This window comes from Accipiter gentilis, chromosome 6, assembly GCF_929443795.1.
Source record: "Accipiter gentilis chromosome 6, bAccGen1.1, whole genome shotgun sequence".
Classification (NCBI taxonomy): Eukaryota; Metazoa; Chordata; class Aves; order Accipitriformes; family Accipitridae; genus Astur; species Astur gentilis.
In genome coordinates this window covers 44103609-44129435 of record NC_064885.1, presented here as the reverse complement: position 1 = coordinate 44129435, position 25827 = coordinate 44103609, and the positions used below count along the sequence as shown (strand labels likewise).

Sequence of the window (25827 nt, the reverse complement as noted above, 5' to 3'; positions counted from 1 at the left end):
GTGTATGTGGGGGAGAAAAGCAGAAGGTGTTGTGGTACAATCGTCACAGCAAATTGACTTTAGTACCTGTTAGCACAGCGTGAGAAGATATCACATTTTGTTTTCTCTCTTTTGATTGGCTTTTCTTCAGATAAAATTGTCTGTGTCACCTAGGCAAGGAGATGAGCTGAGGCAGCGTCAGTGCACAGACAGCAAATGCTGTGGCACCGCAGTGCTTCAGGGGATGCCCTGACGCTGCACTGTGCAGCCTGCTCCTCACTCCCGTCTTGCAGGAGAGATGGGGCTGCCTGTGGGCTGGTGCCCGCTGCTGATGGCTTTCAGATCAGAAACAAAATTAAGTGTCTGTACAGCCAGGCAGCTCAAAAGCAGGCTGTGCTTTACGTGCTTTAACTCCAGAACAACCTCCAAATGATTTTTCAATTTCAACAGCTCAAAACAGACGTGTGCACATGCCACAATTTTATTTTTATTTCCTGATTTGAGTACAGTGATGCAGTGTTAGTGCCAGCAAATTCATATTTGGGACTATGAGAAAGATTAAGTCAAAATGCAGCCAACAGTAAGAACCAGTGCTTAAAATATTTTTTTCTCTGTTAACCTGTTTGTTTGTTTGTTTCATGAATTTTAACCAAATATGGCTGTGTCTGGTTTATACAAAGCAGTGTGTAGGCACGTACCAATGTTTGGGTAAACGTGAAAAAAAATACTAATGCAGTCCTCTGGAATAACATTCCTTTTTAATATAAAGAGAGACTAGTGTGAGGATTAAACCAAGTTTAAATTCTCCTTTATGCTACATTCACACTGTCCCTAATGAGCAAAATTTAAGTCAGTGTATTTTGAAGTACAGCACAAACCTTCTACCCTTGCCTGGGTAATTTCTGTGTACATCGCTTGAGTTCAAACATTACAGACTGTGTATTTTCAGAATTCAGTCTCATTCAAGATGAGGATTCATAGCAAGGCACATTGGCTGTCCCAGCAGTAGTGTTTCCAAATGGATGTCATCCTACTAATTTGGCCTTAAAATTACTTTATTTTTTAGCACAGTTGAAACAGAAGTTACTTCAGGGTGTTCTAACAAGCGATTTATATCATCCCATCTAATGATGCTTCAGGCAGGTTTTTTTTGTTTTACAAAAATCTTTACCCTATACTTTAATAAAAGTAAGTGAACTAACAATGACAGACTCTAATTTTGTAAGCAAAGCAGTAGGATCCTTTCACTCATATTTCTGTTTGATAAATGTTTTAATTATCGTAGTTGCAAGTAACGTCTGTGGACTTTTCCCATCTTTCCTTTTTAGTTCACTCTTTTATCTGTCTTTAGCTGGCACTTGAGGGAGGGGATTTCAGATGGTGAGTGGGGATTGCGTGTCCTGCTGGCTGCAAGCACTGAGATCCTGAGGAAGAGCTCTGCCTGCTCGGATCGGTTCTGCCCTCCTTGCTTGTAAACCGGTTTAGGGGGAGTCGGGCTCAGCTAGACTATGGCTTTGGTCCTAGCACATCAGTTGGTACTAGCGCATCAGTTTGGTACAAGCACATCAGTGGGTGATGCTGTGCTGCTTCACAATAGCAATGTCGGACCCTGGATTTGCCTTTTCCAGTGTGGAAGAGTGTGAAAAATGCTAAATAGAAGCAGGAGGATGCAGATGTGAGACCAGAAGAGCGGAGATGGACTGTGAAGGTGGCTGGAGATTCTGGGGCTGTTCCTTGCCTCCAGAGGCACATGGGGCAGACCTGAACGGCAGGGCTGGTGGTCGGGCATGAGCTTCTGCAGAGTGCCGGCGCTCCAGAGGCGATCCGCTGCACACTGCAGCTGCGAATCTGCAGCAGAACAAGGTCCCAGACCTCCTGCAGGCATGTTCGTAATTCACGAGCGGCTGTAGGCTGTCAGTGTTTCTCTCTGTGTATGTGGTACACTCCTGGGCTTTCCTTGGCACGGTAGGTGCTCAGTAGGTGACTGTTAAAGATGCGTTAAATGAGTCCAGCTCCTTCCCTGTGGGCAGATGGTCCTTCAGGGCTGGTGAGCTGGAGCGCTGGCAGAAAGCCGTCTGTCTGTCTGTCTGTCTGTCTGGGGAGGAGCTGTGGCTCGGCTCCCCTGCACTGCAGAGGCCGATTTCCAAAGGTGCCCCTGCATCTCCTTCCTAATCGATAGACCCCGCTAGCGAGCAGTGCCTCTGAAAGGCAGACCCGTGGAGATCGGACCTGCTGGTGAGGTTCACAGGGGATGTGCACAGGCATTTTTAGAGCAGAATTATTCAGTAGAGATGATGTGGATTATGGGGCATCTGGCAGCACAGAGCTGCATCCAAGGCTGTGTCCTCCTTCACCTCTGTTCTTTCTGCTGATCTACAGGAACTGCTTTTTTCTTTTTTTTTTAGCTGTTTTGCACAGTGCACAGCATAGTAGCGCCCAAACTGCAAGGCCAGTAAGTAGTTGCATGGTTTGGTCACAGTGATAGAGAAATAACTACCTCTGCTTCTAGAGATGGGGAAGTGAAAGCTTGCTGGAAAACAAGTGAACAGTAACCAGCAGAGATGAGCCCAGCAGCTCGGACTGACCTGGAGCTCCCCCCACGTCTCTCCTCTCCTGCCTGGCATCGAGGTCCCAGTTCTGACCAGTTTGCAGTTACAGGCAGGGCCGTGCTTGGGGTGACCCTCACGGCAGAGTCCCGCTCCTCCCCGTCCCACAGCCGCCCAAGCCGTGGGTCAGTGCTGGGGCGGCTGGGATGGTCCCTGGGAGATCCAGTTTGTGCCGCGTGTCCTCTGAGGCCACTGTATCGCCAGAAAGTTTTTCTGGGTGCAGGAGTGTTTGGGTGGCTTTGTGCCCTGGCAGACCCTGCTACCGAGAAGTGGTTGTGTGCTGCCCAGGTTTCACCGCTTCATGGTCTCTTTTTGCCAGCAACAGTAGTCTGGGCTAATACGACTGTGGTACAGGTTTTTATCTCCTAATTTACATGTGTACAGCACATTGCAAAATACCTGCGAGTTTCAGAATAATATGAAGTGGCTCTGATAAAATATGCTATTATTTCGTGGTGGTCTAAAGGCCACAGGATATTTATATTAGTATAAAATTATCTCGGCAGAAAATAAATGAGGTAGTCTTTTATTTGCTGTGCAGTGGGTATATTGGGCTGAAATCAAACATTGATATCTCTTAAGTTACTCACTAACAGACTGGTTCATAGTTTTATTTTTAATGTTCATAATTACATAGCTGATAACACAGTAATTAAAAGTGCAGTTAATTAATAGTGTATTTAAGAGTAATACTTTATTTCCTGTAAAATTTGCCCATTTGTTTTTCCTTCACATGGATGAAGAACCATTAATGAAGAGACATTAAAGAAATTATTCCCATTTATGCAACTTTCAGTCTTTTTTCTTCAGTACTCTCTGCATGTGTTTTTGTCCAGTGTTTCAAATGGACTTGTTCCTTGCTTCCAAACGGTTCAGTCATTTCCTCAGGAATACAAAAACATGTGGTGTTATATGCTGTCTGGCTTAAACAGATATGAAACAGAGAAAAAGAGTTGCATTAACCCTGTGCTTGTTTTTCCCTCTAAGAATTAGTTTGGAAGAAAAGTCTAAATGCCTTGAGTAACTACTTTATTTAGATACTAAAGATAAACACTCCAGCCTAGATTTTATTTGGCAATTACACTGGTAGCGTGGTGCCTTTGCATTACGTGGGGCAGAAGAGTTGTTTAATCTTTACTGCAGTGTAACAGCTCCGCATTTGGTCTTACAGCATTATTTGGTCTTCTACATCCAATTATCTTCACAACATGTGAGAGCCTGCAAGGGCGTCTGACTCTTTTTTTTATCAAGCAAACAAACAAAAACCCCAGTATCTGCATGTTCTCTCTCTCTTTCTCTGGCTTAATGTTTTAGGCTAAATAAAGCGTATACTTGATGCAGTGTATTTCTTTCTGAATATCTGTGTGGACAGCCTGTTTAATTTTGTAAAAATAAATGATTATGGTTGTCTGGTCTTGTTCCTGTATTAAACCTCTGAAATTTCTGAACCAGTAGTGGCTGTCATCACAGTCAGAAATGTATTTATCTGTGTCTGAAGTTGAGTGTGGTGTGTTGGAGCTCTTGCACAGATGCCTTTTTCCCCAAGAGTGGATGGTTGTACATGTTTTGGATGTGTCCCTGCAAGAGCCTCAGACTTTCTCCTGTGGCTGTGAGGAGTGCTCGTGTATGTTGGCATTGCTCAAGTGCAGATCAAATGAGAGTTTGCTCCAAGAGCTGCCATGTGCTGTAATCGCACAGGGGAAGCTTGAGCAGGAGAACCCGCAGAGGCTGGCAGGGGATGCCTGCCCTCATGGACTCACTTGTGTGCGACATTTGCACGGGTGTTCTTCATGTTCTACAAACACGACAAATGCTTCTTTCCCATTAGTAACAGAAATTCACTGCCATCGTTCTCAAGATGATAGCCAAAACCTCACTATGCTGATGGCATGGCAAGTATATATATTTAAAGCGTCTTTCTTCTTCTTTTCTCTGATTGCAGCCGATGTTTTCCGTTGCACCGAGCTTAGCCACCAACGCATCAGCCGCCTTCAATCCCTACCTGGGGCCCGTCTCCCCAGGCCTGGTCCCAGCAGAGATCCTGCCCACCGCCCCGATGCTGGTGACAGGGAACCCCGGTGTCCCGGTTCCTGCCGCTGCTGCCGCTGCTGCCCAAAAGCTAATGAGGACAGACAGGCTGGAGGTAGGAGCTGATATGTGTAACTTAGTCTCACAAGTTGTATCATTTATTGTGTCTCCTAGATATAAAATATTTTTCTTGTGAAAGAAAATAATGCAGGTTTCACTTCAGCTGATAATGTCGTATCTTCGTGATGGGTAAGGACGGGGGGTTACCGAGTGATCATACAGTAAGTTAATGCCTGTGGTTCTGCTTCTGACCTTCCGTTGCACAAAGAAATGGAAATATTGAGCCCTTTTAGGAGTGCCGATAGCAGCAGCAAGAGAGCCTCAAAACTGTGTTAGTGTGTGCCCAGAAGGTGTTCATGTGGGGGGTGCATGGCCATGGGTACCGGAGCACCAGGGGTGGGTGTAAGGGCAGAGCTTCAGCTGTCTCGGTAAAAGATGACTTTCAGCCTCAATTACTTTTGCTCTGGACAGATGGTGCCGGCGCTCCCCCGCCGGCCTCCCGCACGCGGCTTATCATCCTTGCTACAAACCTGACAAGTGTTAATGCTCTCTCGCTGGTACTCTCCTTGCCCTGAATCTTTCTTATCTGAAAGGCCCGACAGTGTTTTCACCACCTTATCGGCACTGCGGCAGCACGGGTGGTGAGCCGGCAGCCTGCCGCCGGCTGCCACGTGCTTGGGGCGTGCCAGCGAGCGCAGGCAGCGAGCACAGCCCTGGTCAGGTCTGGGGGTTAAAAGGCACCGATGGGAGAGGCTGAGCAGGCGGGGTGATCCGCCGTCACCCCGTTGGTCTGTCGGACACGGCAGTGTGTTAGGGAACGCACCGCTTTGCGAGGGGTCGGCTCTCCCTGTAGCATGGCTGCTGGTGTTCTCCCTCTCCAGTGCCGTGCAGCAGCCGGCGGCAGCTTTGGTCGGTGGTGGAGAGAGCCGAGCTGTGACCTGTCCCTGCAGCTCCAGCCCTCCTGCTCTGCCCTCAGCCCATTCCCCGTGCTCAGCACCAGCGTTCCTGTAGCGTCAGTGCAGTGGCAGGTCTCAGAGATCCTGGTACTGCGACATCTCCTCTGCGTGGGGAGGGTATGAAGGCTTGGGGCCTGCGGGGGTGGATGGGTTGTTTTGCTCTTGGATGTGGTCCCTGAACTCAGGGGGCATGATGGGAGGAGCGAGAAGGAGGTCTATTTTTAAATGCTGCCCGTTGTAATTGTAATGCTTTTCTTTCTGCCCATGCATCTGCATTAACAGGGATTAATTATCCTTACAAGGGGAATTAATTCCTTTTTCTTAGTTGTATTTCTGACTGACAAGCTGCTGCTCAGAAGGCTGCAAGCTGGGAGGATTGTGGAGGGTCATCTGGCAGTTAGTGTTTCCTGCTGCTGCTGTCACTATTCTGAGAGCTCACGTCACCATAGGTTCCCCTTCTGCGGGATCACATCACTTCCCTTTTTAGAGATGTTTTCTCCGAGGAAAGCGTTCCCCAAAGCATGGTCAGGTTACAGGAGATGCAGCCACACCGAGCTGAGAGCTGGCGCATGGGTGGCCGTTTGGAATCACCAAGGGATGTTCTTCCTTTGAGGACTCTGTTTTATGATGGATTAAAACAAAATCCAGAGGTGGATTAAAACCAAAATGCAATTAGGTAAACTCATAAATAAATCACACTAGATTTGGAAATCAGTACTGAGAGGAGGATGCCGATGGCGGGGAGCCCTTTGGGTCACAGCACCAAGGTCAGCTGTTGTGTTTGATTGTGCTTCCACCCATGTAGAGGCCATGGCGCTGGTCGGTGGTGTTGGGGACATGTGGGCTCAAAAGCTTTCTGTTTGTAAGGAGGGGCAGGACGTACCCAAAGTCCCCGAGCACCAGCTCTGCCCATGGCCAGGGAAGCACGTATGTCTGTGGGAGCCCGAGAGGGGCTGTGCAGGGGCACCTCTTCGTGTGGTGCCTCTGGGGCAGAGCTTGTGCTTGCCAGCAGACTGTGACCAAAGCACACAGGGAGCTAATGAAATTTGGGACTTCAGCATGCAGGATTTGGTCCTCCGGATGCTTGCATTCTCTTTATATCGCTATTTAGAGAAGTGATACACTGCTGAGCCAAACTCCTCTGCACAAGAGGGAGTTGTGAGAGTGTTACTCTCACAAAACACCCAGGGGCACAGTCTGCAGTAAAAACCATTTTTATCAATTAGGAAAAGCCAGCAAAAACATCTGAAGTCTGTAGAACTTTAAAAAAGAGTGAGTGATTTTGCTTTGAACTTGTATGGAAAGGAAGCTGATGGCCAAGTTGGAAATGCCTGAAAGTAAGTGCTGAGACTTAGAGGAGTGCCTCTTTTGTCACCTTTCCTGGTGAAGTGGTACTGTGCAGGGATTCCACTGGAAGCAGACTTTGTTTGCCGCAGGAAACACTGGTGGTGCGGGAGCCGGCCAGGTCCCTGCGCGCTGGCTGAGCTGCCGCGGAACAGCACCCCGCGCCGGTGAGAGCCCCCGGCAGCACCAGCCCTCCTGTGGGCTCGGCTCACAGCCAGAACGCGGTCGAGCAGGGCGCTTACTTCTCAGCCACATTCCCCAGTTGACTAGCGCGTCCCAGCTCATCGGCACCCAGCAGCCTTCTCTGCTGTAATTGCTTTTATCTCAGTGGGCTCTGCTCTTGGGAGATGTCCTTGTCCTTGGAGGCGGACTGTCCCAGCCCTGCCTCCCTAACTGGGCCCTTCCCTTGGCTCTGCTCTAACCATTGCACCATGTAGATCACTTGAAAGAAATCCAGCTTCTTCTACCCTTTAAGCTGTTTAAGTTTTGCTTTTTATTTTGACTGGGATCAAGAGCACATCCAGGTTGACCCACTGACTCTGCAATTACACTCGGGGCTGCTGTCTTACAAAATTAGTATCTGTTGCGGGGAGGGGCTGTCTTTTCCTCCTCCTTTTTTCCCTTCGGCAAATGCAGTTTAAATAGTGAAATATGTAAGGGAGAAGATAAATTGCTAGTGCTTTCCAGTGTATTGGTTGTTTAACCTGGAGTATCTAAATTTAGTATAGAAATACCAAATAAGCACATCATTTTTATGAACAGCAGAATATTTTAATGTACTTTATAGATTACAGAAATGTAGAACTGATTTGAAAGATTTTGCATGGTCTGGTCGTTACCTCTCAGAGAAGACGGCGTGTGTCTACCTGCTCTTTAAGTGAGCTTATTGCTGTCGGTATTGTCATTTGTTATGACATGATAAGAGAGCTTTATAAGGCTTAGCTTGCTCTCCCTTGGAATGAACTGTCCTTGAGAAAAATAACTACTATGATGTTAGCATCTAATCTTGGAATATGATTTGTTCTGCTTAGAATTTTGAATACTTATTTTCAAGACTGATATACTCTGGCATTAATTAAGTTAGCACACGTGTTCTGGGATACTGAATCAGACTGTCCACAGCTAAAAGCTCTCGTTGCATATACCTGGGATTTTAAGGAAAGCGGGCAGACAACGCAAGTCTGTCAGGCAGTGTGCCTGATCTCCTGAATTAATATGAATATTCGTAAGATAAGGTCAGTGACTGTTACTAGCAGTAGGATTGATTTCATATGTATTTGGACCGTGCCGCCTGTACAGATAGCATGCAGATGTTTGGGTGTCCAGTGCGTTCAGCTACTCCTGTAAGGAATCTGGATCTCAGGGTGGAAATTTCATGGGTTGAGGCTTTTCCTACAGCTTTCCTCACGCTCCTCTCCTGCCAGAAATACCTTGAACAAAAGTGTGGCTCTTCCAGTGAACTAGAAGAGAAGCAAGAAGGACAGGGAAGTGAGAGAGAAAGGAATTGCCTAACTGTTTTATTTAAAATGCATGTGTTTCAGTTTGAATGCCATCATTTTCTATTAGAAGTATTTGAGAGTCAAGGATGACCACAACCAAGCTGCTGTTTCCTGCTTGTTTCATATATACCATTTTTGTGCCAGAAAGCAGCAGCTTAGAAGTTCTCGGAGATTTTCAGATCTTGGGTAATCAGGAAATCTGACCTAGTGGTGCTGTTTGTTTAAACGTTCAGGATGCACTAGATAACAGTATACCCATTTTGATAAATTCTCGTCAGAGCAGAGAAGGAGACGGGAGGTGTGACTTGCTCACAGGAGGGCAGGGATCTCAGCTCTGCTGCCCATCTTCCTCCAGCTAAACCTCTGCCCAGCTTTTGGGTGAGCAGCGTGGGACCTCTGCTGTAGCTGAGGTGATGCGGCGGTTGTCTCCCCACCAGGGTGGGCAACTTGAATCCCAGCAGGGTGATCAAAATAAACTCAGCCCAAAGTTAGAACAAATTAAGTGAATTACAAGGAATAAGTAATATTGCAGCACTAACTCAGAATTTTTGCAGAAAGGCTAGAGACATACAGGTGCCTCTTTTATTTATGTTTCTTAAAATACTGAGTTGAAAATTATGATACTAATTACAGGGCTATTAATAAATAACTAAATCAAAGCTCTCCAGATCTGAAAGACCAGGCAACGTATCATGCTTCTGTGCCTTTCTTTACTCAAGCAGATGAGTGATACATTGCTGCATGCCCATGGCAAAAAAAAAATAACACCATTTTCAATGTTTGCTTTTAAGTAAGCAAGAACTTGAAACATTCTTGGTTACCATAACAGTGGTTGAAAACCCATTGCTGGTCACACTGATTAAGAGGACTAGCAGTATTATGGTTTGTGTCTGACTGCTGTAAAACCATCGTTCAGAGATCTGTTAAGGAGCCCTGAGAGGGAGCCATTCATTGCCTTATCTCAGCTACTGCATGACAGCTCTGTGAAAATTTGCTCCGGACATGCCAAAGATTATCCCCCTAACTATTTCAGTTTTCTGTTCATCCTTCTTTGGTTTTTAACTATGATAAAATTAGCTTATCTATGGATGCATTTTCTTTCTCTCTCTGTGTATATAGATACTGTTATATATATACACTTATATATGAGTTTGTATATACCATCTTTGTGTTAATAATGGAGTAGCTCTTGCTTATATGTGGAGTGGTTTTGAGACCTCAGTTTTGTGGATCAGCAATATAAGACAAAGAGTGAAGACAGTCAAATGACATTAGTTGCATCCTTTTCTTTATCTTCAGAGGAAAAGACTTCAGTTTACTCCTAGACTGCAAACAAATAATCAAAGGAAATTACCCATTTTTGTCTATTTGAGAGGCCTGTGTTTGAGTAGAAGATGCTACCTGGTTCATGACCCAGATAGTATTCCTAGATGAAAGAGAGCAAGCCGTAACGCAGGCGGTGGGGCTGACCAACCCAGCACAGCTCTCTTGGAGAAGCAGTGACGTGCCAGCTCCCTTTGGTGTATGCTTGAGAGTGAGCGGGGAGAGAGACCAGGGGTGTCCTGTGAGCAGGGATGGTGCTAGCTTGGAACATAAACCAGAAGACAACTTGTGGTTTTTTGATGGCTTAAACAGGTGCCACCTCCTTCCCTGGTCGCTCCCTCTGTTGTGCTAGCTGGCAGAGTGGTCCGCATCACTGCGTGGGGACCAGACCAGGGAAGGGATCCGGTTGCAGAATTACCTGGAAGGCAAGCAGTTATTTTCCAGCTGAGGAATTTTCCCCATCTGTTTCATGTCTGCTGCAGAAACAGTTCTGCAAGCACCAAGCTGCGAGCAGTAGGGTCACGGGGATGAAGGAGAGCAATGGAGGTGCCTGAACTGGCTCATTTGGCTCTGCTACAAATACACATCCAGAGTCTTTGTCACCGCATGGAAAAAGACTATAGATAGGGTCATGCTGGAATGACCCTGGACAAATGGGTGTTTCCTGTGAAACAGGGTTCTCAAATGGCATAGCTCTTGTCCTTCGGGGATGTCATTTCATAAGTCTTAGATGATGGGCAGCTGGTACTTGAAGCAGCACAGGGGTTAAAAGGCAGCTAGAGCACTAGCATGGATGGAAACCAAATAACAACCAAATTTGGTTTGTTGCAGGGATCAGAGCCAAGGTCCTTGAGGAAATACTGATGATCCAAGCTCATGGGCACCCACCTTTAAAAGGAAATTCCATCTACTAAAGTGGTTTTATTTTTATACAAGCTTGGTTCCTTTTGTCCCTTTCTGTTTCCTATAGCCTGTGGAAAACTAAAATGACAAACGCATTTTTGTTTGCGGTTTGCGAAGAGCTGACCGTGAAAAGAACACACGTCATTTTTTTAAATACAGGGTTTGCAAGGTGTGTGAAGAGGGAGCCGATATTTGTCGTACTGGTGATGAAGTTAGTGTCTGCACCGCCGGTGGGGGCTGGAGGTCCGGGTGGGGTCTGTGCCGGCTCGGACCCGGGCTGGAGCCCACGTACCAGCAGCAAGGATGCTGCAGGGGGATGCCCTCCAGCCAGGCGGGTTTCTTCGTGCAATTTCTGATTCCTTCAGCTTCGTTCGGCTGCTGTCGTGGGACAGCGGCGTGACAGCGGGACCAACGACTGCTCTGGCTGCAGCCTCCGCTCTTTCCCAACACGTCCCACCTTCTGCTGATCCGCAGGGCAATGCCGGGCAGCCCAGGAGAGGCAGCCACCGCCACTGCGGGTTTCGGGTTGCCCTCTCGTGGCAGACGCCCGGATCGTGGGAGCCGGTGCGGTGCTGCACGTCCGATGCGTGCAGCTCGCTCCCTGGCATGGACGTGAAGCACCTGTCCGGTGGGGCTGCGCGGGGCAGCCACGCAGTCATCCTCCCGGCACCTCCGGCCAGTCACCTTAATTAATGCATCGAGTGTTGCTAACACGGACATGGGCAGATCACAGCGGAGCACGACCACGTCCAAGCAGCGCGGTGCTCGGGGTGATCTCCGAGAGCTAGCCATAGCACATTTCTTCAGAAAACAGAAAGAGTCCTGTGGGCGGCTAAGCAGGAGGCAAAATAAAACCTGCTGTGTGCTTGGCTCTTGATCCTGGGGGGTTTGATGCTCTTTGACATCAGGAGTGGCCGTAGCGAAGCCAGGTCCCTGCTGCCAGGGAGCCGAGCCCACCGTCCCAGCACCGCTGTGCTCCACCTGGGGCCGGGTACCCGTCCTCGCGGCGCTCTCGCAGACGTTCAGAAATCCCCACTGCGCTCCGAGCCGTGCCCGCAGCACCCGTCACCCAAATTAAGTGACTTTCTTTTCCTGGTGTCGCAGGTATGTCGAGAGTACCAGCGTGGCAACTGCAACAGGGGAGAGAACGACTGCCGGTTTGCTCACCCCGCCGACAGCGCGATGATCGACACCAACGACAACACAGTCACCGTCTGCATGGATTACATCAAAGGGAGATGCTCACGGGAAAAGTGCAAATATTTTCACCCTCCCGCACACCTGCAAGCCAAGATCAAGGCTGCCCAGTACCAGGTTAACCAAGCTGCAGCTGCCCAGGCAGCAGCGACTGCAGCTGCCATGGTGAGTTTGGAAAACACCTCTGGAATAGAAGTATGTTGACGAGAGACAATAATTGATGTGTTAGCTGTTCTTGCTGGAGGGGGGTGCGTGTGCGTGTGCTCGGGGATCCCAGTCACTCCACGGTGCAATGAGCTTTCTCAGCATGTGGTGCCAGATCTGCTCTGAAGTAGTTTCAGACTGTTGAGGTGTTTCACTAATTTTGCCTGCTGACGTACAGAGTATCTATATGTACATATATGTGTGCATACATATGTGCGTGTCTGTACGTGTGTGTGCATATATGTATATATAGTTTATTGTATGTTTGTGTGTGGGTAGATGTGTATCTATCTAGTTGCACAGATAGATAAACCCGTATTTCAGTTACCGTAAGTCCGTATTTGTAGAGACTTAGTTTGAAGTCGATCCGACTGTGTTATCGCTATCTGTAGCCCACCTCCCCCGTCCCCCCGCCGAGGGCTGTCGGCAGCTCTCGCAGGGCACTAGAGCAAACCTCGTAGTTGTAGCAGCCAGATCTGGAACTGCTCAGGAACTGGCTTCCTGGCGAGGAGAGGACGGCCCCCCGAGGGGGCTGCGATGCCATATTGTCCCGTCTGTGCCGAGCCCTGTGGGGGTGTGGGAAGAGGAGCACAGCGGGCACGCCGGGGCGCGGCGGCCAGGAGGAGCGGGAGCGGCAGTGCCGGCGGTGCGAGGCGGTAGCCGCGGGCTCCCGGAGGCGCTCCGCCGCCGGCCGCAGCACGGGCGGTGAGCCGGTGGCCGGTTGCGGGGAGCCCGGTTTCCGCGCCGGCGTAGCCTCCCGCGGGCCTGCCCTCGGGAGGGGGTCCGGGGCGGGAGGCAGCCCGCGGTCGCCGCCCTGCCTGCCCTGCCCCGCCCTGCCCCGCCCGCGCGGGGGCCGCCCGCCGGCCCCCCGTGCATGCCTAGTCTTGTTACCGTTGTACACGGCATCCGGTGATTTGTTTTTATTTGTTTTTTCTCACCTACCCAAATGCACTGCTGCCCCCATGATGCACCTCTGCTTGCTGTTTATGTTAATGCGCTTGACCCCACTGGCCATTGCCATCATGTGCTCGCTGCCTGCTAATTAAGACTCAGTCGGCTGTCAAATCACTGAAGCGACCCCTCGAGGCAACCTTTGACCTGGTACTATGACCTTTCACCTTTTAGCTTGGCATGTAGCTGTATCGTAGAGTCGAGTTTGGGGTTAATGTGTAGACACGGAATATCCCGGTTCCCCCTTCCCCATCCCCGGCAAGGGGCGCGGGGGCGGCCGGGCCGGGCTGGGCCAGGCTCCGGAGCAGGACCCCGCCGCCCCCGCGCCCCGCCGGCCCCCTCCCCTCCCTTCCCATCCCATCCCATCCCATCCCGTTCCCTCCCATCCCCTTCCCTCCCTTCCCTTCCCTTCCCTCCCGTCCCCTCCCCTCCCCAAGGGTGCCGTGCGGGCGGCCGCGGCGCAGGGCCGGCCGCGGGCGCAGGGTGCGTTGGCATGGCTTCGCGGCGCTGCGGCGCGGAGGCAGCCCGGGGGTGCCGGCATGCGGCGCGCGCTCTGCATGCCCGGGCAGGCGCTGGGGCCCGGGGAGTGGGTTGGCGCCAGCGGCCCTGCCATCCGCTCCGGACGGTGACTATTAACATTGCTTCTACGTGTTGATCCTCATGGAGCTAGCAGTGCTGCTTCCCCCTACCCCGATAGCCTCGCTCCTGATTGAAACCCTGAAGCTTTACGGTAGCGTAATATTTACGCCGGTTCCTATAACGTACGGCTCCGACACGTTACCTGTGCCGCTGTAATGGTAGGCTAAAATAGTGCTCCCTTGTAAAGCTTTTACCTCGCCTTTTATTTGGTAGTTAAGTCTGCTATGCTGCTTGCTTGCTCATGGATAAACATGGTGCTGCCTGGTTTTTTTGCCCTCTACTGATTTTTCTTTTTTCCTTTCTCTCTTTCCTTTTCTTCTCCCTCCCTCCCGTCCTCCTCCACACCTCACCCCACCCCACCCCCTTTTTTTTTTTTTTCTTTTTTTTACTGGACTTTATTTTTATACCCATCCACCATTCAGGGAATTCCTCAAGCTGTACTTCCCCCATTACCAAAGAGGCCTGCGCTTGAAAAAACCAATGGTGCCACCGCAGTCTTTAATACTGGTATTTTCCAATACCAGCAAGCTCTTGCCAACATGCAGTTACAGCAGCATACAGCCTTTCTCCCACCAGGTAAGTGCTTCTCGTTTGCCTTTTTCTGGGGAGGGAGAAGGGGGAATTCTGGAAGGCGTACACTAGGAAATAACCGTTTGTTCCTGGCAGCGAATGCGTAGAGGTATTTGCGCGGCGGCCGCTGGTGCCGGGGCGGCTGCTGCCAGGCGCAGGCAGCCTCTCTCCAGCCTGCGGCGCTGCGATCCTGGCGAGCCGCGGGCAGAGGAGGTGCTGGCTGCGGGAAGGCTGGCTTCTCTCTGCTTCTCTCGGAAGCTGGGTGGGTGTTTTCCAGTCTAATATAAAAACCGGTGTCACGCTCTGTCATCCCGAATCAGAATTTGAAATCTTCTCTCTCGTTCCTCTCTCCCTCGATTAACTTCTCTTTGTTACACATCTCTTAAGCTGTTGTATTTGTTTCTCTTTGCTGTAAGACCCCTTTGCCTTCATGAGCTTAGCAACAGTTGTTCTGAGCCACACACTTGGAGGTTTTGATTTTAATTACAGTGCAGCGATCATAAAAGGCACAAGCAGGCAGTCTTGCAGATAGGCTAGTCATGAACCTACACAAGAAATCAAGGTTCAGGCCTCTACCGCTAAAGCCTCAGGGCTGATTTTGGACTAAGCAGAACAAAGGTGCCCTTGTTCTTATTCAAGAGTGATCAAATCTACACTTCTCCTAGTGTATGTAATTGCTGAAGAATTGATGCCTGTACTATTTACATAAGCAGAAATCCCTTCAGAGGACAAGTGATGGGGCTTAAAGTTGGAATATGTGTTTTGGTTCTGCAACAGCACTTCATGAATAATTACATATGTAGTATGTCGTGAATTCATGCCTATATTAACACAGCTGAGTTACTTTTTACATATGAACCCACATTAAAACAGCACTATCATTCTAGGAGGTATGGAGAGGATGTCGGATAGATCTGTGCTCAAAAAATTGGAAGTAGTCTGTGAGGACAGCCCTTTGTAATGCAGACTAGTTGAGGGGAGGGGAGAAAACGCAGCTATTCAATCTTTACCAAAAAAAAATTAAGGATTTTATCCTAAACATTTTTGGCAAGTATGTTCCCAGGAATTCGGTATAATGCCTTTTACCATTCTTTCTTGATCTGGCATACAACCAATATGTGTAATTTAAATGGCACAGAAATCAGTTGCTTGATTTAGTACATTTTAATAACTTACTTAGATTCCAAGAATGCACTGCAACCGCTGAAATATATTAGCAAAAGCTTGTTGCAAAGCTTATTGGAGTCAATAGAAAGACTGATTGAGTAACCTTTAGATCAAATCTCTAGCCCACATACTAAATTTCATATAGAAATGCTTATGCAATCACAGTCCTTCCTGTAGATATTAAACAATTTCAAAGGTTTGTTTTGGCAAAGCATAACTGATGTAGTTAGTAAACCATGCAATTTTCCAGCTTCCATTAAATCAGCAAGGGGCTAGGTGATTTCTGACAGTACTCGAGCTGCTTTGAATCGTGCCCTGTGAACTTTGGAGCTGGGGTTATGGTTTGTGTGCATCAGGCCTCTTTTGCACTACATCATTGACCGGGATCTTTCATGTCGGCACTTACACACAGCCTACCTCAGCTCTTCCTCTAGCAGTCTATACTGAAACCTACAGGAGTCTGCGCAGTGGTTCTTGATGCTTTATTTGACCTTTCTTGACCACTGAAGTTTACTGTATGTTAAACAAGAGAAGTAGAGGATTTTTTAGCATGAGCTACTATAAATTCCCTTTTTATATTTTTCAGATAGCAGAAGCTTGAGCTTTCCAGTAACCCAGTACTTTTTCAAAAGTTTGAAAATTTTATTTGCCACCTTGCCCTTTTTATTCTTCTCCACTTAATTTTAAGTAGCATCAGTCCAGTTTGTGCATAGTCACCTGGATGTAGAGTTTCTCCATCAGTGCCTAAGAACTGAAGGGAGAGCACAGAGCGTGGGTGCCCTCAGCTCCGCTGCCATGGAGCAGAGGCAGGTTAATTCAGTGGGGCCTGAATTAAAATGACATTTTTCAAGTTCAGACACCCAAAGTGTAACTACTCATATGTGTTCTTAGTTGCTTCAGCTGCAGTGTATGAAAATGCAGCAGGTCTGGAGGGCAGGACACTCGCAGAACCTACACGGTGTCGGTGTGTACCCCTCTGGACCTTGGCAGGACCCTCCTCTGCAGGACACTTCACTCTTGATATTTCACCCTTGAGAGTTTTGCACTCATGTTCCAGACAAACCCAGATACCTCTTCTAAATTGTAAGGTGTAATTCTGGCTGCCTGTATGCAAGGGCACGTGAAAGCAAATAAAGGGATCGTCCATGCCAGGGGATGGGCACTGGCACTCCAGCACACTTCGAAGGATTAAATGCTCTTAGGTGCTCATCTCACTGCTCTCAAATAAAGCTCCCTCTTTGCATGGCTCCCCTCTTGAAGGTCTCCCCGAAACCTTGGCTGGTGGAAGATGTCCACAGACTGAGAGGGGAGTCTAAAAGGCGTTGCAAGAAAGAACTGGGAACATTTGTGGTGTTGGCTAGTTGAAATAAGTGGAGTTAGTCTGCCAAATGAGGAGGCTCTACACGACTTCATAGGTGTTCACAGCTTGTTTTGGTACTTTGGTCCTGGCTGACGACTCTTGACGCCTTAGCAGACACGCGGGCGAATATTTTGCTGAGGGGCTGTGAACTTGCAGAGCACCGGTTAGTTGGCGTTCACTGCTACTGCACATGCTGTTTGTTCTGCGGTAACTGTGAGCTGGCTGGGGGTATGTTCGTATGTGCAGATAGAGAGCTCCTATGTGCAACTAGATGAAATTCCTGCCCTGGTGCTTGTTACCATCCTGTGCCTCAGCTCACTGTCTCCTCAGTTGTGCGTATACAGCTGTTCCCGGCCTGTGCGTGTCAACCGGCTGCCCAGAGGGTAGCTGAGAAGTGTAATCCTCCAGAAGAAAGGGGTCAGGTTTACAGGGTACTCCCAGGAGCTGTTGCCCTGATGCACCTGCAAGAGGCAGAATTGCAGCAGGGCAGCTGAACCATGTAGCCAGCCGTGGAAAGACTTCAGCCACCTCTGCTGTTAAGTTAACGCATTGCATATTTATTTAGTTACTGCAGCTTCAACACCAGAGAACTTACTTGTTCGTGGTTGGGACTCAGTCAGCGCACAGACGCTTTCCTTAAGCGGTGTCTGTGTAAGCACCTTCCTCTGTGGGGCTTCTGGGTCTGTGTAAAAACACTGCTCTCCTCCAAAACGTTAGGGAGGGAAAAATCAGGCACAACTGTTCACCTCAGCAGGACTGCTTATGCCGTCTGTGGTGATATTTTTAATTAGGATTTAGTAGATTGGACAGAATAAATAGACTGAGGGGAATAATACAAGGGAGGCATGAGAAAAAAAAATGCTTAAAACACCAGTAAATCTAGAATATTTATAAAACTAGCTTTATTCCACTGCAGAACTAATCTGGTTGTGAAGTTATGATCAGTTAACTGAACACATCCTTGAATTAAAATTCTGCCTTGTGCTGAAAAGCTAGGAAACATTTAAAACTCCACATTTATTATTCATGCATTCTCATTAGTCAGTCAAAGCTTCTGAAATCAAGATGGATGTTAAGGTCATAGCAAAAATTATTTTTATTACTGGTAAGAGGGTCATACAGCATTACATCTTCATATTTGCAAGTTATTGCACCCTAGCTAGTATTTTCATTTCTGCCTTATGTTCATTTGCTTCAATTCCCTTTCAAAACTGTGTGCACTGGTTATAATGTTAATGATGATAACTCAGACTAAAATTTTGAGCTGCAAAGCTTTACAGTGATAATTCAGAGTCATCATGAATATCTAACTCGTCTTTAGCATGTAGACATAATTATGCATGGAATGATGTAATATTCCAGATCTAATGAAGTATGTGCAACCTTATAAATAGGGCACTTCTGCACAGAGACAAGAACTCAAAGGTTCTTCTCTGTAGCCTCATTAACACCGTAGAGATGTCATAAGAGGGGCCGAGAAAGCAGGTTTACTTACTTTTTGTACTTTATAGGCAAATTTTGCTCCATTTCTTAATCTTGCAAGTGGTCCCATTGACTTCAGCCGTGATTTGTACATGGGGCAGTTGGGAAAGCTACCCTTCTTTTAACCTTTCCTTATGCATATTTTCAGTCTCTTCCATGACACAGAAATAGAAGAGTAATTAGGAAGCATGATTATGCCCTTTTCCTTGTAGCCTCACAGATACAGTGATGACAGTGAATAACCTTGTCCCCAGCAGTAATTACACTGACTGACTTTTTCCCCTGCTTAGTTAAATGCTCTTGAGATTGTGCAAGTCACTACAATGCTTGGCACCAGCTAAAACAATTTCCTGTCCCCCCCGTTACGGTCACGTAATGTCAAGGAAGCAGCATTGCCGTGGCTCCCGCTGGCAGTCTTCTAGAATATGTTTCTATTTCCACTGCAACCTCTGTTCCCAGATTTCAGAGTTTATTTCAGTTTTTGCTGTGTCAAGCATAATTAGCAGTTTTAATAAATGTTATTTGTTAAGTAAAAAAGTAAATTGTTTATTAAAAGTGGATATTCTGAAATATCAGTATATATTTATCTATCATATTGGAAGCGAAGGCATTTTGCTATGTAAACAGAATCAACCAACGTAACGATATTTAAAAAACGATGCCATCATGTTCCTAAAAACACCGTACTGCTGTTGGCTCTCTAGTTACAGGGCGGAATTCACCAGGTGCTGTCGCTTTAATTATTTTTATGTAGCCTGAAGAGAGCTGCAGGTTGTAAGCCCAGACGCCAGCAGCTTAAAATACGTCCTATAATGTAGAAAAAAATGCTGAACGAGTATTCTTAGGTGCTGCCATGAGCTGCGTAGGAGACTTTAGCTGTTCAGTCCCTCCTCTGACCTGCGTAGTAAGCAAACAGACCAGAGGACAGTCAGGATCACTTCCACTTCACTGGCAGCTCACAGGGGTCGTGCAGCTATGACAAAAGTACGGCATGCCAAATTCACCTGGTTTTTGCCTGTATATTACCTAAATACTGGAGCAGCCAGATTGTAGCTAATGGAACAGCACAGATCAAGTCATCACTCTGCGAGGAATCGTCGCTCCAGCCCGTCCGAGAAGGACCCAGCCGAAAAGGCAGCCCTAGCAGGAGGGGCGAGCCTCGCTCCCCGCCTCTGGCCGTCTGTTCCCCGGACAGAACACGGCGTTCGCTGCGCTCCCCGAGCAGCTGCGGGGAGGGGGCACAGCAGTGCCAGTCCCCCACTCCAGCTAGTCCCAGTGCCCGAGCAGGGGTGGACCTCGGGTACCTGTAGGCAGGTGCAGGTTGAAAAGTATTTCTTTTAATCTGAGGAGACCAGGGTTAAGACCATTACAAAGCTTGTGTGAAAAGGCAAAAAGATTTAAGACTACAAGAGTTTTAAAATAAAGCTAAAGAAACTTTTCCTAGCCATGCTAATACTTCGTGGTCCTACAAAGGCAAACACGCTATACCAGCACACAGTTCGATCAGCTCTTTCCCCTTCACTGAACACTAGTTCTAATGGATCACTGTGCTATTGTATGGTTTGATTGTGCTGACAGTTACATGCCACTGTTCCCATAATAACAATTTTTCTTCTTTGTTCAAATGAAATTTCTAATTACACGTGTGATGGGTTGTTTTAATTCTTTTCCCTTTCCAAATCCACCTTCCTGTTGCAATGCATGATGGGCAGGCTCAATATTGTGCATGACACCCGCTACAAGTGTTGGTAGGTGCCAGCTTTGTTTCTTGATTATCTTAAACCTGTGGTGCAGCTCACGGACCCTCAAAATCCACTGCTAGATTTTAACGTATAGCTCTCGTGCCAATCCATCTCCCTTAGCCTCCTGCACTAACACCTGTCAATTAAATGCAGTTGTTTTATTTAATTGACATGGACACATAGACGTTATTAATTTTGTATAGCAGTTTTTTGAATTGCACATTGTTCCTTGGTGGATTTTGATTGGACTATGAGTTCCAGTGTTTAGAAACTATCTTGTGTTAAATAAAGACTGTATCTTACTATAGCCACATAGACGTATACTGTCCTTCAACAAGATTAATTTTTGTTTGCAGTAAATATTTGGGTTGAATTTTTAAAAGACAAAAATTTGTAAATATAAGGGCATTTAAAAATTCTTCTGTTGATTTTTGTATTGAAATGGTTAAGCTTGTTTGTGTCGATTTTCTTGATTTGATGGTAACAAGCATTTTCCCCTTTTTTTCTCTTTCATTTCCCTCCCCTCTTTCTCCCTGGAATGTTGTCCTGCTTTGCACTGTGATTGCATGTCACGCGCTGGCAATGATGTCTCGGGCTTTTTGCTGTGATAAATACCATGCTCAATTATCCTACCACATGTCGCTCTGGTTCCCATACTGCTACACTCTTCTGTATGTTTGCTTATATGATTTTCCTTCCGAAAGTTCCCATGGTGCACGGTGCTACGCCAGCCACTGTGTCTGCAGCAACAACATCTGCCACAAGTGTTCCCTTCGCTGCAACAGCCACAGCCAACCAGGTTTGCTAATTTACAGCTTTGTTCCTTACAGACAACTTGAAATTGGTGCTTTTAATGAGCATGGGGGTTTTGATTTTACCTCTTGTTGGCCTACACATTCTCTCTAAGATCTGCAGCACAGCTTAATAAGCCTTTATCCATGCTCAAAAGGTGCTGCAGTTCCATTTCTGATGCTAAAAATAATTGATAATAGAGTTTCTGACTCAGTCTTAACATTTATGGGCCATGCTGCTTCTGCTCTCAGAGATGTAAAGAGAAAGGGATAATACACGGAACCCATTATTTATTTCTATTTCTGTGAAGCCGATAGTTCCTTTTAGTGCAGAACTCCAGTGAAAGCCAGTAAAACCTTTGTGCGGAGGGGTTGCAGGATCACAATTTTAACAGTCTGAATTTAGCAGTCTGAACATGTTCTGACTCTCCTCTTCCAAGAGCAAAACAAAAACGTCTGAGCATGGGCCGCACAGAAACTTCTTTTAAACCTTTGTTTCAGCTTGTGATTCTGCTTGGAAATGGCCAATTACTTGTTGCAGTAGGCAGACTTCAGTTAAGAAAATGTCCATTAGAGTCTGGTTTTATTTCTAAATAGCTGCCCCAATTGTTGCCATGTTTAGATGTATTTCAGGAATAAAAGAATAATGGTTTACTAAATAAGTGATTAAAAGTCCTCCCAGAAAAGCCAGGAACGATGGTCTAAAGATGAGTACCAGGGGCCAGAGGAGCTGCAGTCCCCACACGTACCAGCTGCAGCTGCACTTGAGAACAGAACGTGGCCTGTTGTTTTTATCTAGCTGGGTTGTCAAAAATGCGGATTTCTGTAGTAGGTCTGGCTGAAAGTGCAACAATGAAAACCTTTTAAAGACCCTCTCATTCGTCTTATAAAAACAAATTGTTTTTTGAGATTTACTAGGAAGTTAGAATTACCAATGTCGTGAACCATCAGTTCTGGTCTAATATGCAGGTATTACTCTCGACTCAGCGGGAGTCACACACGTGCCTTTTAGAAGAGGGAACTAAACATTTTCTTCCGTATTTTGCAGGTGTGGTTCTGTATGTGTAATTAAATGCCAGTTTTTAAGGCAGGCTCACCCGACATACTCAGCTCCCTAAGTCATGAGAGCTAACTCCTTAAACAGTTTCAAAATCCCATCCTAAAGTTGTCAGGTTTGCAGCTGCAGCTGGACGGTGAGCAGCAAGACCCGTGCCCTGCTGCACATGCCCCTCTGTGCTTGGGGAGGACGGCACCGGCTCCGGCCGAGCCGGGAGCGCCGGGGCTCGCCGCACGGCGCCGGGCGCTGCTCTGCTGCTGCGGGCACCAGGTGCGCAGGCTGTTGCAGGATTAAGTGCAGAGCCTGGCTTCGAGCCTTCCCACCTTTGCCTGTTGAGCCACTACCATTTTGTACTACACCCAGCTGTACGTTCTTTGTTAACCTGTCCGCCTACTGATCTCTCAAAAATAGTACTCCAAAAATTATACTATTGCAGTGGTGTCCACATCCTGAGTCTCAAAAGGGGCCTGGATATTTTACAATTCCGAAAAATACTCCAGTTAGTCTGCTCAGCAGGTAGCACTTTCTGCTCTTGCAAAGTGTTTGCTGAATGACCATGTCACTCACAGATTTAGACGAGCGTAAGAATTACTCTGTATTTTGAAAAGCTAGTTTATAGGTAGGACTACCTGTGCATACAAGTCACCTAAGCAAGCAACCACCTGTATGCCCGAAGTATCTTAATATTGTAATTTATTGCACCATACAGTTAATTTAAATGTGTCTCTATATTGTCCATAAGTCCAGAGAGTTGTGAGAACAAGCCAAGCCACAGAAAAACGTAATTGTTTTTTAAAATCATCTCTGTCTAAATAACCATGCACTCTCCCAAATAGACTACAGGGAAACTTTCTGTTGTAGAATCTGATCATTTCATGCATATCCTCCCTGGAGCCTCATAACACACTTAGTACAGTACTGCAGCCAAACCTCAATATATACATATATAACAAATATATGTATATACTATGTGAGCAATGCTGAAATTATTTAATGCCACACGATGCAATGTGCATGCATGCCAAAAGTCTTAAGATCTGGCCCTTCATCTTCATTGACTGGTGTTGAAGGTCCTTGGTATGTTCCGACAGCACTATCCCTGATGCTTCTACACAGTTGGGTGCAACAGCCTGTCCTGCAGCAGTAGAAAAAAATGGTATGAGAAGCTTCATTATGCTTCAAGCACGTTTCTGTACGAGTTGGCAATGTTGTAGAGTTGTGTGAAGTTGCTAGGGGAGGAGAGGGCACGAGGGGTGGAAAAACCGACACCAAGACCTCTAAACGATTTAGTTAAGAAGAAACCTCCCCATTCCCCTTCTTGTGCAGATTAACAGATCAGCCTTAGCATCCATCAGGAAAAAGAGTCTTTCCAAATGCGACAGCCGTTTGTGATCGCACAGCTCCATTTCGTGTCCTGTGCCCCAGCATGTTTCCCTGTACGCGGGCGCATCTGTTTGCTCCCTCCCGCCGGACTGCTGGTCCTGTCTGTACCGCAGGGCGCCCGGCGGTTCCTCCAGCCCCCGCATGCCCTAGTGCTGTCCTTCCCAAGGGACTGGCCCGCGAGGTCTCTTCGGGCTCGCTCCCGTGGACTTCAGCCTGTGCCCCACACACAGAGGGCTGCACGGCTGGGACCCCAGGGTGGGATGCAGAATAGAAGTTTGTTACTCGTACCGCTGGTAATCTACCCTGGTTTTAATACTTTTTTTTTTTTAAAATGGGAAACTGAGTTGATGGGGCACTTCAAGAGAAGCCACGTACTGAATTCTGTTTATGCGGACAAACATTTTGAGAATTGTTTCACTGCTTTGGGGAGTCTTAGCTTTTCGGCTGATCCACCGTGATGCCCGCAGTGGCCGTAGGAAGAGCAGGCAGCTCTTCTCGACAGTGGATTTTCACCGGCTGTGAAAATCAACCTCAGGGCATCTTAGGTTTGGCGTTCAAAACCCAAGACAGTGAAAGCAGTGAACACTTCACAAAATCAGACTGAAACAAGGTCACTGTAGAATTTATCATTTTAAATGATACGCTGAAAGCACAGAATTTTGTGTAGGCCAACAAAAAGGGCGATTGTCAATTACTGCACTGCATGACTTTTGTAGATTTTAACTTCTCTTATTTCCTAAACAACCAATAATACTTATTTATATTTGTCAAGTAGTACTTAACACAATGTTTTCCAGTTTTAAGTTGCTATTGTAGCACTTCAGTTGACTTTAACTTATAGTTACAATATAAAATCCACCAACTCACAGCTGATCCTCACTTTTCCAAACGTATGTTCTGTAGCAAAATGCTGTGTCTCTGGGTTGGCTCATTGCACATGTTATTCATTGTTTAAATTTTTTACCTGTAGATACCCATAATATCTGCCGAACATCTGACTAGCCACAAGTATGTTACACAGATGTAGACATTTTGTCATCAAACAGTAAGTTCCCGATGTGTTGTTGCTTGCATTTTTCTTACCTTTATGTGTGCATAATTTGTCTTTTGCAGGGACAGAATGTTTTTATTTTACTTCTAAGAAAACTAATAAGATACGGGGAAGAACTCTACTGACGCGCGATTCTTCTCTGCGTGGAGATCCCATAGTTAGCAGTGACCACATTAGCTAGTGTGTTGGACCAGATGTTGGTGTTAGTTTGTACATATCCGTATAGCAAAATCAGAGAGTCTAGTTTTGTTTATAAAGGATGATGGCTCCAGCACTGATGTGAGCCAAGGGCCAGGTCTAGGGGGGTGATGGTTACATTAAGCTGTCTTTAGAAAGAACGGATTTTAAATCTCCAAATTTGGAAAGCCAGAATCTCTTAAAATACAGGTTTAGTCATCTGCCTAGCTGAAGCCTGATTTCTCTTGAACGCAGGTTGTCAGGCTACGATGCGTTATGTACAGTATTTTCCTGGCATGGGTGGTATGGCAAGGAGAGGTCCCACAGTGCAGGCACAGTTCATACCTGCATTGTGTTGGTGTGAACGGCGATTGCAGATCGTGTATGTCAGTTTTTCATACTGTAACCTTTATCCTGCATAGCTTGAAATCTAGGTTTGCGTGCCTAAGCTTGAGAGACTTTTTTTCCCCTGTATCTTCCCATGAGTAAACTGTAGTTTCCCGTCTGTCACTAAATTGCCTGTTGTCATCAAGACCACCCGCAGCACATCACCTCCCCTAGGATAGCTTGTGATTTGTATTACCTTTCTCTCGCTTGCACTCCATTTCTGCTGTGTTTTTTTATTGAATGGCTTGGCCATAATGGAATTATTACTTAGGGTGAGGATTAACTGATTTGCCACAGTGGGTTTATAATAATAGTTATTCCTTTCAGCTGAGCGTAAACATTGTTAAACTGCTTGAGTGACTCAGGTGGGATGCCTCTTATCTGCAGCCTAAACTTGCTACCGGGCTTCCCTCTGGATTCAGCTGGGACTGGGGTGTCCCCGTTTCAGAGACCTTCCCGAGGTGGACGAGGAGGAATCACTCTCTAGATATGTGTCTCATGCGATAGGCAACAGAGACCGGAGAAATAGCTACACTAGATGGGCAGTGAAGTAAGAAAAATTACCTTGGGAACATAGGGCCCAGATCCCTAAGGATGTTTAGGTGCCTCTCAAGCACTGGTTGGGCTCCCAGGTTTTACGGGGGCAGCAGCAGCAGGGCTTGGGACGAGAGAGGGGCCCGGGGCTGCCGGGCAGCGCTCCCGCAGCACTTTGTGGGAGCTGCCTCCCAGGGGCTGGGCGCTGGGAAACCGTCCCCCCGATTCCGCTCCCACGGCTGGGACCTTGGGAGCAGCAGGAGGCCGGTGCGTCGTGCGCTTTTATCACCGCGGGCTTCGCGTGTAAAGTGAAGCTCTGCTGCGAGGAGTTACCGAAGGGAAATCCCACAGGGGTTTGGGCGCAAGCTTCCCTGATGCTCGGTGGCAGGCTTCCCCGTTGCAAATTAAAGTTTGGGCTGATGTGGTGCTAACGAAAA

At 47.1% G+C, this 25827-nt stretch overlaps 1 protein-coding gene across 21 annotated transcripts in view; it reads left to right on the top strand.

The window, feature by feature from the left end:
* Positions 1-25827, top strand: part of MBNL1 (muscleblind like splicing regulator 1) — a 108473-nt gene that overhangs the window by 79216 nt on the left and 3430 nt on the right. For 13 of the 21 annotated variants that reach the window (XM_049803841.1, XM_049803862.1, XM_049803843.1 and 10 more), the window contains 7 exons: positions 4528-4728; positions 11803-12060; positions 13147-13200; positions 14112-14265; positions 19981-20016; positions 20715-20809; positions 24212-24286. In XM_049803841.1, coding sequence (XP_049659798.1) covers positions 4528-4728; positions 11803-12060; positions 13147-13200; positions 14112-14265; positions 19981-20016; positions 20715-20809; positions 24212-24268 — 855 coding nt within the window. In that variant the 3' untranslated portion in view covers positions 24269-24286. Of the gene's footprint in view, positions 1-4527; positions 4729-5407; positions 5747-11802; positions 12061-13146; positions 13201-14111; positions 14266-19980; positions 20017-20714; positions 20810-24211; positions 24287-25827 lie in introns of those variants that run through there. The other 8 variants (XM_049803854.1, XM_049803846.1, XM_049803860.1 and 5 more) reach the window with 7 other exon arrangements.